The 19,351-nt window shown below is 43.4% G+C and overlaps 1 protein-coding gene across 6 annotated transcripts in view; it reads left to right on the forward strand.

Moving 5' to 3' along the window:
- Window positions 1-19,351, forward strand: part of LOC106565466 (low-density lipoprotein receptor-related protein 1) — a 181,727-nt gene that overhangs the window by 17,431 nt on the left and 144,945 nt on the right. For all 6 annotated transcript variants that reach the window (XM_014132678.2, XM_014132680.2, XM_014132681.2 and 3 more), the window contains exon 2: window positions 16,161-16,283. In XM_014132678.2, the coding sequence (XP_013988153.2) occupies window positions 16,161-16,283 (123 nt within the window). The remainder of the gene's footprint in view (window positions 1-16,160; window positions 16,284-19,351) is intronic.

Genomic DNA, 19,351 nt, shown 5'->3' on the forward strand with positions numbered 1-19,351 from the left:
TGAGACTCAAAATTGAGCATCCTGTTTCCTTTGATCATCCATGAAGTTTCTACAACTTGATTGGAGTCCACCTGTGGTAAATTCAATTGATTGGACATGATTTGGAAAGGGGCGCACACACCTGTCTATATATAAAAGGTGTTAGTGCATGGTCAGAGCAAAAACCAAGTCATGAGGTTGAAGGAGCAATCGAGAGGACTACAACATTCCTAAAAGGATTTAAATTGTTGTTTTGCCTCAACAATCTACACACAATACCCCATAATGACAAGTCAAAAACAGTTTTTTTAGAAATGTTTGCAAATGTATATAAAAATGGAGGTATCACTTTTACATAAGTATTCAGACCCTTTACTCAGTACTTTGTAGAAGCACCTTTGGCAGCGATTACAGCCTCGAGTCTTCTTGGATATGACGCTACAAGCTTGGCACACCTGTATTTGGGGAGTTTCTTCCATTATTCTCTGCAGAGCCTCTCACGCTCTGTCAGGTTGGATGGGGAGTGTTGCTGCACAGCTATTTTTCAGGTCTCTCCAGAGATGTTTGATAGGGTTCAAGTCCGGGCTCTGGCTGGGCCACTCAAGGACATTCGGAGACTTGTCCCGAAGCCACTCCTGTGTTGTCTTGGCTTTACTTAGGGTCGTTGTCCTGTTGGAAGGTGAACCCACATGCCAGGGTTTCTGTTAGGAAAATGTGGCACCGGACATTTGACCGGCAGCATTAAAAATGTATAAGAGCTATTGATGATAAGAGCTTGGTAAATTAGTCATTCGTTTGGAGAAGGGGATTGTAAATACACACATTTGTTTTTAGATTTTTCCTTATGATCCCTGGAGACATGTGAAACCAGTCATATGGAAGCAAACTGAAAAGTTGCATATCTTGGCCATGTCGCAGTTGTAAATGAGAACTTGTTCTCAACTGGCCTACCTGGTTAAATAAAGGTGAAATGAAAACATGACATGTATTGTGGCCCCTTTTTCAGCAGTGGAGTAGGCTATAAATAGCTGTGCTATTATTAATTGTATGACCTCGTAATTTGTGTGGAAGAAATTTGGACACCCAAGCTATATTCTTCTGTAGGGCCGAACCTGCCGAGTTGATGAATGCGCTTTAGAATGTTTTTTTTTTTAGTTTTATTTTTTTTTAAATATACCCGTGCTTTTTTTATTTTACCATTTGTATCATGTACATTCAAAGTATTTGCAAATTTAATTTATTTCTGTTGAAGTTTACATTATTGGGCATAAGATGGCTTGCCGGGTCCTCCTTATTACATCACACCCCAGGAAAAACATTCTGATCGGTTTTATGTAATAAATAGAAAAGTGAGATGTAACTTTGCGTTGGGACTTTTTATGCATGTACTAATGCAAATCCATGTTACATGTGGTTATGTTTATGCTACCTACCCTTTTTAAGAGAAATGTATTATAAACACTATTGAATGAAAACTTAGCGGTTGAAGTAAATGTCTTCAGCCTGCGCAAGGGAAGCACGCCTGCAAAGCCCCTTACACACCTGCATAAGGTAAGTCTTAATACCAACTACTGAGAAGTGTGTAGGAAAGGCATACATTTCCTATGTCTGAATCGGCCCCTAGGAGCGCTCATATGCTTTATACCATTATCGTGATCGTTGTATCCATTATGGGGCGATATTGTCTTGTTCAGATTGCCCAGCCCTTGTAAGTGGTGCCACATGTATGCAATTGAATTCAATAAAGTGAATGTCCCACATATCCTGAGCCTCAGGCCCATTTCACTCCAGTCCACCACAGCGGGTGGTGGTGGCATACTACAGTATAAGCCCTGAGCTACACTGCCTAACCTGGCTGGTTGAGGTAAATAGCAGCCAGCTGTATAAATGGAGCACCATGTAAGCTGAGGGTCACCGTGGACAGAAGCATGTGCATTGTGAGGGCATTGGAGCAGAGAGACAGGACTAGGGAGTGGATGCTGAACTCTCTCCTTTTACCCAGTGCAGTTGACGTTAAGTCTCTTGACGTTACGCAACAAGACATTCACCCGTTCATCCTTGGCTCCTCATGTGTCTATGTCAATCTTTCATGCTGCCTCATCTTGAACTTCAGTTCAGAACAACATCAAAAAAAGGTCTGAGAATTCCATCTGGAGTGAGGGGTACCATTCCTCTCCCCCCCACCCCACACATCCCCACCACTCAATATACTTCCCAGATGAATTACCTTTCTCTATCCAGAGCAGAGGTTTTGGGGGGGGGGGGGGAGATGACCCACACACATTTGTCTTTTCTTGGAGCTCTACTGTACCTTTTCATCTCCCCTCCTTCCCTTTGGAAACACCTTTTGTCTCAAGAGATGTCAACAAGCTTGTGATGTCAATCACTCCCCCATTCAACACCTGCAGTGAACAAATCCCCCGAAAATGTCCATGAATCTGGACTTTTTTTTCACCCTTTGAGATGTCGACAGGACTCTAACAGTCCATTGGCCAGGGCAGTACACTACAGTACATCAGTGACATAGGAGACAGCACTTGGGCTGTATTACAAACAGTGAACAAAACAGCATGACATTTTTAATTTGTGTCAAGGTCAATTGCAGCCTTAAGAGATTGTGAAAGAGAAGTATCGTCAGGTTGTACCCAATGATACAACTGTATGTTCCTAACATTCCATTCCCACCTGGGGGGCAAGCTCACAGCCCACTCCCATGCATTACAGCACAAAACACAGCTGGAGTACACCTCTATCACTCAATATTAGCCACCATTTAATTGGATATTTGAGTGATGTAAAACTATACTTTACCTGATAAGTATGTGGACACTTGCTCGTTGAACATCTCATTCCAAAATCATGGGTATTAATATGGAGTTGGTCCCCCTCTTTGCTGCTATAACAGCCTCCACTTTTCTGGGAACGCTTTCCACTAGATGTTGGAACATTGCTGCGGGGACTTGCTTCCCTTCAGCCACGAGCATTAGTGAGGTCGGCACTGATGTTGGGCGATTTAGCCCTGGCTCGCAGTCAGCATTCCAATTCATCCCAACGGTGTTTGATGGGGTTGAGGTCAGGGCACTGTGCAGGCCAGTGAAGTTCTTCCACACGGATCTTGACAAAACATTTCTATATGGACCTCGCTTTGTGCACGGGGGCATTGTCCTGCTGAAACAGGAAAGGGCCTTCCCCAAACTGTTTTCACAAAGTTGGAAGCACAGAATCGTCTAGAATGTCATTGTATGCTGTAATGTTACGATTTTCCTTCACTGGAACTAAGGGGCCTAGCCAGAACCATGGAAAAACAGCCCCAGACCACCAAACTTTACAGTTGGCACTATGCATTGGGGCAGGTAGCATTCTCCTGGCATCCGCCAAACCCAGATTTGTCCGTCGGACTGCCGGATGGAGAAAGCGTGATTCATCACTCCAGAGAACTCCTTTCCACTGCTCCAGAGTCCAATGGCGGCAAGTTTTACACCACTCCGGCCGATGCGTGGCATTGCGCATGGTGATCTTAGGCTTGTGTGCGGCTGCTCGGCCATGGACACCCATTTCATGAAGCTCCAGATGAACAGTTCTAGTGCTGACGTTGCTTCCAAAGGCAGTTTGGAATTCGGTATTGAGTGTTGCAACCGAGGACAAATTTTACACGCATCAGCGGTCCCGTTCTGTGAGCTTGTGTGGCCTACCACTTCGCGGCTGAGCCGTTGTTGCTCCTAGATGTTTTCACTTCACAATAACAGCACTTACAGTTCACTGGGGCAGCTCTAGCAGGGCCGAAATTTGACGAACTGACTTGTTGGAAAGGTGGCATCCTATGACAGTGCCATGTTGAAAGTCACTGAGCTCTTCAGGACGGCCATTCTACTGCCAATGTTTGTCTATGGAGATTGCATGGCTGTGCTCGATTTTATACACCGGTCAGCAATGGGGGTGACTGAAATAGCCGAATCCACTAATTTGTAGGGTCTACATACTTTTGGCCATGTAGTGTTGGTGTGGTTTAGGTACATTTTCCATCCATTGTGGAATTTTCTTAAAAGTTGCCTCAACATTGTGGTAAGTTGTTAGGTTTTTTTTTCCTTTTCTTCCCCCAACCAACATACCTTAGCTAGCTAATATTATACACCCTTCAACATTGATTTTTAAGATTGTTTAAGCACGATTGCTGCTGGAAAGCAACTTAAACAGACATTGATTGATGGACCACATCAAATGGGCTAGCTAGCTAATGACGGATCACGTTAATTTGGCTAACGTCTAGCTTAGCTATTTGGCCATCTCTGAATATTGTTTTATTTGCTTGCCAGCTTTGCCGACAGTAGTCAGAGACAGCTTTACCAAGACGATTTCTATTTTTTTTATTTAAAAAATGTTACCCCTTTTTTGCTCCCCAATTTCATGGTATCCAATTGTCTCATCGCTGCAACTCCCGTACAGACTCGGAAGAGGCGACGGTTGAGAGCCGTGCGTCCTCCGAAACACAACCCAAACAAGCCATAATGCTTCATGACACAATGCCCACTTAACCCGGAAGCCAGCCGCACCAATGCGTCAGAGGAAAGAACCTGGCGACCGTGTCAGCGTGCACTGCGCCCGGCCTGCCACAGGAGTCGCTAGTGCGCGATGGGACAAGGACATCCCTGCTGGCCAAACCCTCCCCTAACCCGGACGATGCTGGGCCAATTGTCTGCGAACCCAGATTCTCTTGTGGTACAGCTAGCACTGCAGTGCCATAGACCACTGCACCACTCGGGAGGCCCTACAGGACAAAGTTAGACTCAAAATATGACTCGTTTCAGGAAACTAGGCATATGTTACGCGTCACTACTTCACAGGAGAGGCATTTGAACATAAATATGTATATTTCTTTTAATCAAAATTCGTGTTTTTTGGGGGGCAGAAATGCCTTCTAGGACGTGACTTTTCATGTGCCTCAAACTTGTATTTCATATTTAAATATGAATAAAATTGTTAAATTACGAGCCAAGTTGGTTTAGCCACAGAAAAAGTCAGGAACCTTCCTGCTAGCCGAGAGATGAATTTGGATTGGTCTGCCATGTAGCACGCTTCTGTCTAACATGAGCTACTCCGTATGTGTAGGTAATCCTTTTCTAGCTCAGCTTTCTTTGAAAGATATCACAAAGAACTGCAAAAGTGTTGCTAATGCTCTCCATTTTCTGTAGGACCGAGTTTTGAAATCAGTGGAATGCCCGGTGGAAGCAGAGTGTGATAGCTAATGATATGGAGAGAATTCTGCCGATTTTGATTGCAAATATGCAAAGAGTTTAGCTAGCTACATTTTCAGATCTATACTACCGTTCAAAAGTTTGGGGCCACTTAAATGTCCTTGTTTTTTAAATAAAGCACTTTTTTTGGTCCATTTTAAAATAGCATCAAATTGATCAGACATACATTGTTAATGTTGTAAATTACTATTGTAGCTGGAAACAGCAAATAATGGAATATCTACATAGGCATACAGAGGCCCATTATCAGCAACCATCACTCCTGTGTTCCAATTGCACATTGTGTTAGCAAATCCAAGTGTATCGTTTTAAAAGGCTAATTGATCATTAGAAAACCCTTTTGCAATTATGTTAGCACAGCTGAAAACTCTTGTTCTGATTTTAAAGAAGCAATAAAACGGGCCTTTAGGCTAGTTGAGTATCTGGAGCATCAGCATTTGTGGGTTCGATGACAGGCTAAAAATGGCCAGAAACAAAACTGTCTTCTGAAATTCATCAGTCTATTCTTGTTCTGAGAAATGAAGGTTATTCCATGCGGGAAATTGGCAAGAAACTGAAGATCTCGTACAACGCTGTGTCCTACTCCCTTCACAGAACAGCGCAAACTGGCTCTAACCAGAATAGAAAGAGTGGGATGCCCCGGTGCACAACTGAGCAAGAGGACAAGTACATTAGAATGTCTAGTTTGAGAAACAGATGCTTCATTAAATAGTATCCGCAAAACACCAGTCTCAACGTTAACAGTGAAGAGGCGACTCCGGGATGCTGGACTTCTAGGCAGAGTTCCTCTGTCCAGTATCTGTTCTTTTGCCCATCTTTTTATTTTTATTGGCCAGTCTGAGATGGCTTTTTCTTTGCAACTCTGCACCTTTATTGTGACGTTTTATTGATAACAACCTAACCTGACCGTCATAGAGTTTCAGGAGAGTGAACAGGGAGTAAAGGAGACAAAGACCTGAGATATTCAATGTCTGTCAGCTATGACTGGATACAAATGTAGAAGGCAACGCTATGAGATATTGTGTATGTCAGAGAGCCAGCAACTTAAGACAAATAAAATGTGTGTCTTGGCTACTCTTGGAAGAGCTTTGGATGGAATCTTTTTTTATTGATTTTCAAACAATTATTTTATAGAAACTGTTCATCTTTCACTCGCCAATGAGAAACTCCTTTCCTAAGGTTTGTAGAGATTATTGAACTCTTTTTGCACAGACACTGCTTACAAAGCATAGAATGATGGGGAATTCTTTCATATAGGCCTTTTCTTCCAGTGGGCCCCCATTTTAACAGCCCTCAATAGACAATTTCAGACTATAATAGGAGGTTTCCCTTCGGGAATAAAAGCATTTTGGGTCCGATTTAAACGTCTGGTCTGTTGGTGGCTCAGAACCTTTGTCTTCCATATAGTAACTGAACAAGGATGGGGCAAAGTCTTCATGAAGAGAAATGGCACGCAGGCCTAGTTGTCCCTCGGTATTGATGGCTTAACCACACCCTGAGGAAGGCACAGTGATGCCGAAACGTTGGTAAATACCCATTCAATTGCTGGGAGTTTATACATGGAGTGCGCGACTTTCTTTATTTTGATAGTTTATAGTTTAATCGCCGTTAGTCAGCACCTCCACACAAACCATTTTTCAGGTTGTGCGCCAGCTCATGTTTTTTTTTTTTCTTTTTAGACGGCTTATAATCCATCACAAATAAAGTTTGTCACATTGTACATACTTATCTTAAATTCCAGTTATGAGTTCCAGATGATAATTCCTAATTGTTTGCCTGACAAACATTAAATTATGAAGGAGGGCTTTTAGGGCATACAGAACAGTCTAGGGTAGGGATACTGAAAATGCATAACACTGAACAAAAATGACTTCCGTTTTTAGCAGTACTGGGTCCATAGCTGCGGGAGGTGGTCCATAGCTGCGGGAAGTAAGGGTGCTGGGGCAGCACCCCCTGATTGTAAATATTTTTTTGGTGCCAAAATTAGGCTATATAAAAAAAATCCTCTAAAGTGAAATTACTCCTCTCTGAACATACATAAGTAAAATAATTCAAAACACTACACCAGAGAGCATAATTTAGCCACAGGTCAATCGCTTCTAAAAAAAGTTTTTACTGTCAGGAAGGCTACAATTTGGGCAGCACACGCCCCAAATATAGAACAGCTTGTTGCGTTGTGGCCATAGATATAATCCATTGAAGGATTTTGGAACCTCTAGCCCTGGCATTTTGACTGTTAAATTCATGCGTACACTAGCAATGGCTGCCAGTCCTGACTTGAATTGTTTTTTGTTTTTTTAAGTAGTCAAGTCCGTTAAGAACAAATTATTATTTACAATGACTGTCTACTGGGGAACAGTAGGTTAACTTTCTTGTTCAGGGGCAGAACGACAGATTTTTACCTTGTCATCTCAGGGATTCGATCCAGCAACATTTCAGTTACTGGCCCAACGCTCTAACAACTAGGCTACCTGCCACCCCAAATGGGAACTGCCATCTATGGATTATATTTTTATGCTTGGTTGCAGCTGTCAGTTTGCCTTTCACAAATGTCAAAATACAATGGCGAGAAAAATGTAGACCTACCGTTTTGGAAAGCAAATGCCTACTGCTGAAAAGAGAAGACTAATCTGTCAGTAAAGCTTATAAAAAGACTCAACTTTTTGAGTGATTCTGAGCAAACAACACTTTTTCAAAGTAGCTTATTATGAGATATTGGCACAAACGATCAGCCATCACCGGTGAGTAACCTATGCTTCATCATCATCATCGGCGCACTATACTGTGTACACTTATGGACACATACATACATACATACATACATACACACACACACACACACACACACACACACCATAATATAAAAACACGGAAACCAACCACTCCTGCACGCGCACACACACACCAGTGCCCTATCCTCTTTGATGTGATGTTAATGAAGGTCTTTATTTACAGGGATATCAAGCAGGCTCAGCTCATTAAAAGATCCAAAATGTCCTGCTTTCAAGAAAGAGAGTCACCCCGTCCTTTTAAAAGATCAATCAGAAACTGCCTGCATTTCATGAACATTTTACCACAGCCCCGAGTCTGTCTGAAATTTCTGTTTTCCTCCTGTTTGTTCTCTTGTGGATTTGGGCACGTTTTGCATTTTTCCAGGCCTTCAAAACTCAGAGCTCCATATTTAAGATGCACAGCTGGAGCCCCAGGGCTTATTTTGCAACCTTTTCCCCCTTTTCACGCTCTTCCATGACTAAACATTGAGTCTGCTGGATGGAGGGTGAGGAGGCTGGAAGGTCCTTTTCACGCTCTTCCATGACTAAACATTGAGTCTGCTGGATGGAGGGTGAGGAGGCTGGAAGGAGGCCACTGTAGCCACATGGAGTTAACGCTGTTCTTGTTTTGGCAGTTAGATCCACAGTGTAACATCTTCAGGTCAGGCCAGAGGTCAGGAGAGAGGACTTCCAAAGGCATGACAGAGCTTCCAAGGGGACACATCCCCTCAACACTCCCCCCCCTTTCTCTTCACTCCCTGACCTCGCTCCCTCTGCCTGACTCAGCCTTTCATTGGGGCTGTTTGCTTTCCCATTATTGCTCACACTTGGGCTTGCAGCCGGTGAAATCCCCAAGGTTTGGAATTCAATGGGGCCATCTCCAGAGAACTCTGCTCTCCATAGGGACAAACACATTGTTTTTCCTCTATTTGTTTTAATGGACTTCCAAGTACATTCTGCAAATAGTTGAAAGAAACCATCATGTCAGGGCCTTTTAGCTCTGTGTTTCCAGGTCAAGGGTAGTCCAGTTGATTTGAGGCCATGTTGTTGGGAAATCGTATCCTTCTGAAGCTGTTTTCATTCTTGGTCTCTTATGTCTTTTCAGTTTTGAATGACCATAAAGTCCATTTGGCAGGATGTATCTGAGCGCTAAGCTCTTTCTCTCTCGTGTGAATATGAACTGTTTTAGATTGTGTGTTTTGAGGAGGAGGCCGGAACTGTGAGACTAGCCAAGAGGGGAGTTCATGATGAGAAGGATTACACACAACTCAAGTTGTTTATGTCCCCCCCCTGATATAAGCCTCTCTTTGCCTCCTTTAAATATTTGCAAATGGTAATGACGTTTTATCACTTGTTAAATAACACCAAGACATATTTAGGATAGGACTTATGATTACTCTGTCTAGGATTGTGTTTTACTCTGTAAAGAAAAGGTAGTACATGCAGTTTTTACTTACTGGACCGTATTCCCATCAAGTCATTGAAAGCATTTAATGGCCACTCTGTCTTTCTTCTCAGCCTCCCGTCACATACCTGGTGTCTTATATCCATGCCAGATTCTTTATTCTCAATACACACTGTACATAGACCTATACTTTAGAGCCAATCCCAATAACAATGGGCCATAACTGAGAGAGAATCTCCCCTTAGGAGGTCTGGACCATAAGTCTTCTCTCAGGAAGTTTATCCAAACAGTATTGTGTATGTACTCTAACGGAATCCAGCTGCAGTCATGTACAAGCCTGTGCGAGTGTGTGTGTGTGTGTGTGTGTGCGCACACACACACTCACTTACATAGAGTACACAAACGGGACAACAGCAGTCCAACCTGCACGGTCATGGGAAGAAAGTCTCCTGTGATAATAGACTTGGGTTAATGAGTTGAGACTTACTGTAGTCTATGAGAGTGAGTATGGCTGACTGGCTGCAGGTGTCTACCTCACAGTAACATTGTCAATAAGGGTGGTGGTTGCTGGTCTCTGTTACTGCCTGGGGTATAGTAACCATGTCTGTCTGGTGACTGGGCTATATTATGTCTGTCCTCCTGACCGTCTGCCTTTCATATCTATTAGTGGTGGAAAAAGTACAGAATTGTCATACTTGAGTGAAATGTAAAGATACCTTTTTAAAAGAAAATGACTTAAGTAAATGTGAGTCGCCCAGTAAAATACTACTTGAGTAAAAGTCTAAAAGTATTTGGTTTTAAATATACTTAAGTATCAAAAGTAAAAGTATAAATCATTTCAAATTCCTTATATTAAGCAACCCAGACGGCACGATTCTTTTGTTTTATTTACGGATAGCCAAGGGCACACTTCAAACATCAGGCATAATTTACAAGCGAAGCAGGTAGTTGGGATGACCAGTGATGTTCTCTTGATAAGTGCATGAATTAGACAATTTTCCTGTCCTGCTAAGCATTCAAAATGAGTACTTTTGTGTGAGAAGGAAAATGTAAGGAGTAAAAAAGTACATTATATTCTTTAGGAATGTAGTGAAGTAAAAGTTGTCAAATATAAATAGTAAAGTACAGTTACTCAACAAAAAAAACTTAAGTATTACTTTAGGGTATTTTTACTTAAGTACTTTACACAACTGACTAGTTATTTTAGTGTCTACTGACTGAAGTACAACCTTGACTAGATGGACAGAGTAAACATGAGCGACGAGGGAATTCTGTACTCATAAATTGTGATATTTTACTAAATGTTTCTCTTGTCTTAAAGCTTATTATTTATTATATTTTTTTCTTCCCCCTCGGACATCGTTACATAGAACAGCGCGATAGAACAGCAGAATATGTACTGCAATGTTTTTCACTTCGTTTCATCAGAGGGCCTATTGTTATTAAATTAAACTTTTCAAGATTTAGTTTCCAATTGACTCTGACAGCTCCAACATTTCCATAACTATTATTAGGCCTCCATACATAAACTCAGCAAAAAAAGAAACATCCCTTTTTCAGGAACCTGTCTTTCAAAGATAATTCGTAAAAATCCAAATAACTTCACAGATAGATCTTCATTGTAAAGGGTTTAAACACTGTTTCCCATGCTTGTTCACAGAACCATAAACAATTAATGAACATGCACCTGTGGAACGGTCGTTAAGACACTAACAGCTTACAGACGGTAGGCAATTAAGGTCATAGTAATGAAAACTTAGGACACTAAAGAGGCCTTTCTACTGACTCTGAAAAACAGCAAAAGAAAGCTGCCCAGGGTCCCTGCTCATCTGCGTGAACGTGCCTTAGGCATGCTGCAAGGAGGCATGAGGACTGCAGATGTGGCCAGGGCAATAAATTGCTATGTCCATACTGTGAGACTCCTAAGACATTGCTACCGGGAGACAGGACGGACAGCTGATTGTCCTCGTAGTGGCAGACCACGTTTAACAATACCTGCACAGGATCGGTACATCCGAACATCACACCTGCGGGACAGGTACAGGATGGCAACAACAACTGCCCGAGTTACAACAGGAACGCACAATCCCTCCATCAGTGCTCAGACTGTCTGCAATAGGCTGAGAGAGGCTTGTCTCACCAGGGGTGATGGTCGGATTGGCGTTTATCGTCGAAGGAATGAGCATTACACTGAGGCCTGTACTCTGGAGTGGGATTGATTTGGAGGTGGAGGGTCCGTCATGGTCTGGGGCGGTGTGTCACAGCATCATCTGACTGAGCTTGTTGTCATTGCAGGCAATCACAACGCTGTGTGTTACAGGGAAGACATCCTCCTCCCTCATGTGGTACCCTTCCTGCAGGCTCATCCTGACATGACCCTCCAGCATGACAATGCCACCAGCCATACTGCTCGTTCTGTGCGTGATTTCCTGCAAGACAGGAATGTCAGTGTTCTGCCATGGCCAGCGAAGAGCCCAGATCTCAATCCCATAGAGCACGTCTGGGACCTGTTGGATCGGAGGGTGAGGGCTAGGGCCATTTTCCCCTCCAGAAATGTCTGGCAACTTGCAGGTGCCTTGGTGGAAGAGTGGGGTAACATATCACAGCAAATCTGGTGCAGTCCATGAGGAGGAGATGCACTGCAGTACTTAATGCAGCTGGTGGCCACACCAGATACTGACTGTTACTTTTGATTTTGACCCCCTTTGTTCAGGGACACATTATTCCATTTGTGTTAGTCACATGTCTGTGGAAATTGTTCAGTTTGTCTCAGTTGTTGAATCTTGTTATATTCATACAAATATTTACACATGTTAAGTTTGCTGACAATAAGCTCATTTGACATTGAGAGGAAGTTTCTTTTTCTGCTAAGTTTGTTCCTGTGAAGTTATTTACATTTTTCCATTTATCTTTCACCAGTAAACTTCTCTCTATAGTAGTTGATTGTAGCCTACTTTCAGACATCCAGTATCTCATAGGCTGTGTAAGTGGAGTGGTACAGCAGTTCTTATGACTGCTATCTCTGTCCCCTGTCCTGTCTAGTATAGTGCTGTACCCTTCTTGATCTTTGCTTGAATTGGCGGGTTCCCTGGCGCAGCTCCAGTTTTATTTATTTATTTTACCTAGCAACAGGACATCCAACTTCCCACAACACAGCACTATATGCTAGGTGAGAGAAGGTTGTGTTTGCCTTGAGCCCTTCCTGGGGGATGGTGGGGTGGTGGAGGGAGAGTTGTTATTTAGCCCAAATGGTGGTGACCAGGAGCGTTTTCACACACATCCAGTTGGGTAAACAACACGGAGAGGCGGGCAGCTCATTGATAGCAGGTGTGACATTCCCCCGTCCCGACGCATCTCAACTACCTCCTGCCTCTGCTCCCTCTGCTTCTCCCCTGTCCCGAGCTGGCCTGACCTGGGATGGGCCCTGAGCCTCAGTCCTTTATCTCCTCCTCCTACTGGTCAGCAGTATAACGTTGATGGCTCGCCCTGGTGTTCTACTTATACATTCTTCTCTCCTCTCCCCTGTTCTGTTCAGTCTTTTCTCTCCACTTTGTGTCCCACCCCCTTTCCCCTTTTAGCCACTTGGCTGCTATCCACCAGTTTGCCCATAGCATAATTTATTCAATAATGCAGGTTTCTAGCCAGCATTGCCACCCAGACTGGAAAATACAGTTCTAATATGATAAAGGTAATGCCCAGGAAAAATAATCTTGATTGTGTCACTCTGTCATTGTTGTCACCATTCTCTTTACTTATCGCCTCTTCCTCCCACTAGAACATCCCTGCTGGTCACAACAGTCCCATTAGTAGTACAGTTAAAATCTGCTACAGTAGCTTTACCTTCTGACCCACTTCCTGCTCTCCCCGGTAGCTTCCTGTCAGCTGCTCGTTGAGTCGTGTCTGAAGCGGCTGCTGCTGTTAACAGAACACTAGTTTAGTCCCACAGCCATTACTGTCTCCGAGATCCATTACACACATGGCTGTTGCAAACATGGCGGCAGCTCTCTGTAGGCCTCGTCACACACAGCAAGCAGCGTTCAAGTTCCAGCTGCCTGGCTTGCCCTGTCTCTGTGGCATCTACCGTAGCCTCCTCATAAACAAACAATACAACAAATAGGAGCTCATTTTTCACAAGCATGGTTGCATTATATCAATAATTCAGGGACTTCATGACTTCTTGGCGAGAGAATGTATGTAGTTAGTCGGGCTGAGGTGCAGGTAGCACTGTCAGGAAGAGGAGGATGAGCAGAGAGAAGGATCTGCATTTCGGAGTCAGACTTCTGTGTATACATGCATTTTTACGTGTGTGTGTGTGTGTGTGTGTGTATACACGCCAGTGCCAGAGAGCCATATAAAGACCCCCTTCACCCCAGCAGCCCGCCAGTGGAATGCCCTAAAATAACCCAACGTGGCCCCATTTTATTTGATGAAAAACAAACTGAATGTTTCAGTCAGTGGTCATCTCAAAGACTATTTGGCTGCACCTTAGATGGAAAGAATGTTCTGGAATCTAGGGGGCTCTTTTTTGCGTTTCTCTAAGTAACAAGACTTTTCTGTTTTAAGAAAAAACTAAAGTGCACTGTTGGAGAGGAGTGAAGGTGCTGATACTTCACTGGCAGACAGCCTCGTGGAGATGTAACCAACGGGAGAGACTAGTTACCACACCCCATATCCCCACCTACCTTTTAGCCACCCAGCCAGAGACCCTCCCTCTTTTCTATGGTCACTCTTCTGATGAGTGCCTCTTCAACTTCAAAGACGATGACATTCCATTTCCTCATTCACATACTCAAATTGTCTCTCTAATAATAACTTGTTCCACTGTCAGTCAAACAGCCTGGCTCTCACACGTCTGCCCAAAGCCTCTCATCTTGTATACTGACACATCACTGATGTTATAGAGTAGTATGGCCGCTGTAGGCCAACTGTGGACATTTTAGAAATGTACTGAACAAAAATATAAGTGCAACATGCAACAATTTATAAAATTTTACTGAGTTACAGTTCAATAAAGGACATTTTCAAATTTTCATTGATATAATGCAATTGTGTTCGTTGTCCATAGTTTATGCCTCTCATATCATAACCCCACCGCCACCATGGGGCACTCTGTTCACAAAGTTGACATCCGCAAACCGCTCACCTACACAACACCATACACGTGGTCTGCGGTTGTGAGGCCGGTTGGACGTTGGAGGCAGCTTATGTTAAAGAAATGAACATTCAATTCTCTGACAGCAGCTCTGGTTGACATTTTCTCCCCAATTTCAAACTTGTCTCATCGCTGCAACTCCCCAACGGCTCAGGAGGTGAAGGTCGAGTTGTGCATCCTCCAAAACATAACCCGCCAAACCGCGTTTCTTTACACCCGCCCGCTTAACCTGGAAGCCAGCCACACCAATGTGTCGGAAGAAACACTGTTCAACTGACGACCGAGCTCAGCCTGCAGGCACCCAGCCCGTCACCAGAAGTTGCTAGAGCACGATGAGTCAAGTAAAGCCCCCCTAGCCAAACCCTCCCCTAACCTGGACTACGCTGGGCCAATTGTGCGTCGCCCTATGGGACTCCCGATCACGGCCGGTTGTGATACAGCCTGGGTTTGAACCCTTGGTCTATAGTGACGCCACTCTGGAGGCCACGATTTATATTTTTTGTTCAGTGTAGTAAAAGGAAGATATTCGATTCTGCTAACCTACCTTGTTTTTCATTGAACTCAGTAGGCCGTGTCACAATCATAATAATCCCCTGACTTCAGTATAGGCTAAATACATTGGTTAAAAGAGTAGAATACCTTTCTGAAATCAGACCACTGTGCCTGCATTCTAGTTTGAGAAAATGGCTGCTTTCCTAATGTCTGGAAAACATCAGTGATTGGCCAGTGAATTAATTGATCCATGAACCAATGCACCCTATTTCAGTTTACAAACAAGTTTTATTATCTCTTTGAAGTGCGATTTAAAGACTCGGGCGACTCTCGCATGTTTCTCCATCACCACCGATTCCAAGTCTGGAAAATTCCAGGCTGTGAGTTTAGAATTTAACAAAAGTCTTCAAGGTCTCCTAGGAGGTATTCAGTTATTTTGTTTTTATAATACATTTTTTTCTTCACTTTTTCTGACTGGATTTTTAGGTCAGCATTCCTAATGTTTCCTTCACTAGCTCCCAAGCTCTCTAGACCCCATATGCCTGCCTGGCTAACTGCATGTTAAACCAGCACTCCCTCAGCTAGGCTACATAACTATGCTGATTAGCATGTGTGTGTTATATGTGCCTGTGCACAGGAGAGGAATTAAGGTGGTGCAGCTTTGAATACTTTCCCCCTTTTGGCTCTGGATAGAGGACAGTTTTTTTGGGGTGGTGGGGTTAGGGGGCTTGAAGGGGGGCTTTCAGAACAAGATGTCCTTTGATTGCCTGTAGATGTGTTGCATCACTGCTGTTGGCCTGGGAACACTGACCTGGATATTTGGGGGCAAGCCGACGCAAATACCTACAAGACCGGAGGCTGTTCTCTGTGTGTGTGTGTGTGTCCGCTCTCGGCCCCTTTCGCTAAAGCAGGGGTTCCCAAACTTTTTCACTTGGGGCCCCCTTCCAACATTGGGCAACATATTTTCAAGGTTACACAATTATTTAACTTTCCTTGCCTTCTCTATCAACCTATATGCAACAAACTTTCTACTCAATGTTGTATTTCGTGTTTGCTGCTACAGAGTTATCTGCTACGTCATTTTACAGTTAATGTCTTGTCTGTTTCAGCCCCAAAAACGTGCAGTCCGAAGCAGTTTGTTTGTAAGGACCAGGTGACGTGCATCTCCAAGGGCTGGCGCTGCGATGGGGAGAAGGACTGCCCAGACGGCTCGGATGAATCGCTGGATGTCTGTAAGTCTGTCTCTCGCATGCGGTTCGTCTGTTGTGTCCATTTTCCACTTGTGTGGCTACGAGGGAAATTAGCGACACAATGCTAAGAAGTAGGCTACTGTAAGGGACAGACATTTTAATGTAGGAATTGATGTCCATTTTGTTTATTCCCTCTGCATCTGTAGCTAGTTATTCTCAAGTAATTTACATTGGTTGGATTGAGTACCAAAGGTCATGCTTTGTTGGTGTTCCGTTTGAGTGGATCATCATTTTAAATGGGTCACAACGTCCCCCTACAGCTGTCCTATGGTTTGGCAATACAGTACGTCATGTTTGTCACCGTGTTTCATATTGAGTCTAGTTAGCCTAGCTGTGGCATGAGTCATGTCTAACAGAATGCACTCTCTGTCACGTTGAGTCTACAGACTGTCCAGTGCACCCAGAGTTTAATGGACCAGTTATTCTCCTTATGTCCTACACATTCACCAGCTGTTCATAACATTAAAAAAAATAATAATAATCGAATTGTCACATACACATAAATAGGTTAGTATGTCTTGGGGGTTTGATATTTGTGCTTTCTCACTCATCATTATTCACGATTAATTCCTGACTATCCCATAGTCATGGTAGCATCCACATTAATGTAGAAGTGTTTAGAAACGTATTCTTATTTACAATAAGTGACTCCAAAATGACACAATACATTATTTACCATTTCATTTCTATTGGGCACGAAATCATCTGAAACGCAACCAAAACAAACAGAAAATGCATCCAAGTGTGTAGAGTCACAAGCTTGATGTAATCATTGCTTGCTAGGAATATGGGACCAAATACTAAACTTTTGACTCCTTTTAATACACATGAAGTGAATTTCTCCCAATTCTTGTGGTCCCCTAAAATGGGGGGACTATGTACAAAAAGTGCTGTAATTTCTAAACGGTTTATCTGGTATGGATGAAAATACCCTCAAATTAAAGCTGACAGTCTGCTCTATAACCCCATAGTCATTGTATCATTTCAAATCCAAAGTGCTGGAGTACAGAGCCAAAACAACACAACAATTGGAGTTCACTGTATTTGTGCATGGGTGCGATGCTCAACTTCTTTCTGCACATAAACATACACCCCAAAACCTAAAATATCGATCTAAACTTTAACTGCTGCTTTAAGATGTGTAGTTAAGGGTAGGTGTTTCACTTTTACAGTTCCTTGACTGTATCATTCACCCTTATCACCCATATAATTAAAAAAGCGATTGCGGTACCTGCTCTATTTTATTATGTATGCTTCATTTGATTGCATTTGTTCACCATAAATATGGCTGGAGTCAAGTCTCCAATGTTTTCAACTACCCTAATGATGGTTGCTTATGTTCCCCTGGTAGAAGAAAGAAGAGGGGAAGTCTTATCAGCCTTATGGCTTCCTTGGCATGGAGGGAGGATGACTTACGTGATTTAGATAAACTGAGGACAATTAGGGCCGATTTGGCAGCGATCACGGATAAGGACTCAATTCAAGTGCTTCCTACAGGTCTAGGGCTATAGTATGAAAACGTATTTATACTTCAGTCCGGTTACTTACAGTGCATTCGGAAAGTATTCAGACCCCTTTTTCTACATTTTGTTAAGTTAGCCTTATTCTATAATAGTTAAAAAATATATATATATATCCCCTAATCTACATACAAAACCCCATAATGACAAAGCAAAAACAGTTTTTGAGTTTTTGGCAAATGTAAAAAAACCATCTTATTTACATAAGTATTCAGACCCTTTGCTATAAGACCCCAAATTGAGCTCTGGTGAATCCTGTTTATATTGATCATCCTTGAGATGTTTCTACAACTTGATAGGAGTCCACCTGTTGTAAATTAAATTGATTTAGACATGATTTGGAAAGGCACACACCTGTCGATATGAGGTCCCACAAACCAAGCCATGAGGTCAAATGGATTGTGTCGAGGCACAGATTTGGGGAAGGGTACCAAAACATTTCTGCAGCATTGAAGGTCCCCATCATTCTGCAGCATTGAAGGTCCCCATCATTCTTAAATGGAAGAAGTTTGGAACCACCAAGACTCTTCTTAGAGCTGGCCAGCCAGCCAAACTGAGCAGTTGGGGGATAAGGGCCTTAGTCAGGGAGGTGACCAAGAACCCAATGGTCACTCTGGCAGAGCTCCAGAGTTCCTCTGTGGAGATCGGAGAACCTTTCAGAAGGACAACCCTCTCTGCAGCACTCCACCAAATCAGGCCTTTATGGTAGAGTGGCCAGATGGCAGCCACCTCTCAGCAAAAGGCACATGACAGCCTACTTGAAGTTTGCCAAAAGGCACCTAAAGGACTCTCAGACCATGAGAAACAAGATTCTCTGGACTGATGAAACCAAGATTGAACTCTTCGCCTGAATGTGAAGCGTCACGTCTGGAGTAAACCTGACACCATCCCTATGGTCAAGCATGGTGGTGGCAGCATCATGCTGTGAGGATGTTTTTCAGAGGCCGGGACTGGGAGACTAGTCAGGATCAAGGGAAAGATGAAAGGAGCAAAGTACAGAGATCCTTGATGAAAACCTGCTCCAGAGCACTCGGGACCGTAGACTGGGGTGAAGGTTCAACAGGACAACGACCCTAAGCAGACAGCCAAGACAACGCAGGAGTGGCTTCAGGACGAGTCAATGAGTGTCCTTGAGTGACCCAGCCAGAGCCCGGACTTGAACCCGATCTAACATCTCTGGAGAGACCTGAAAAGAGCTGTGCAGCAACGCTCCCCATCCAACCTGACAGAGCTTGAGAGGATCTGCAGAGAAGAATGGGAGAAACTCCCCAAATACAGGTGTGCCAAGCTTGTAGCTTCATACCCAAGAAGACCCAATTTCATCTATTTTAGAATGAGGCTGTAATGTAACAAAGTGGAAAAAGTCAAGAGGTTTGAATACTTTCCGAATGCACTGCATGAGAGGAGTGTGTGTGGTTCTATAACCAGGCTTACATTGACACATAATCAGATTCAACACAGTGCCCTGGGTCTGGCTGGGGAAAACAATGGGAAGCTTCATCCGTTACAGAGAGCGTTGGCCGTTCATTC

Source organism: Salmo salar, chromosome ssa12, assembly GCF_905237065.1.
Source record: "Salmo salar chromosome ssa12, Ssal_v3.1, whole genome shotgun sequence".
Taxonomy (NCBI): Eukaryota; Metazoa; Chordata; class Actinopteri; order Salmoniformes; family Salmonidae; genus Salmo; species Salmo salar.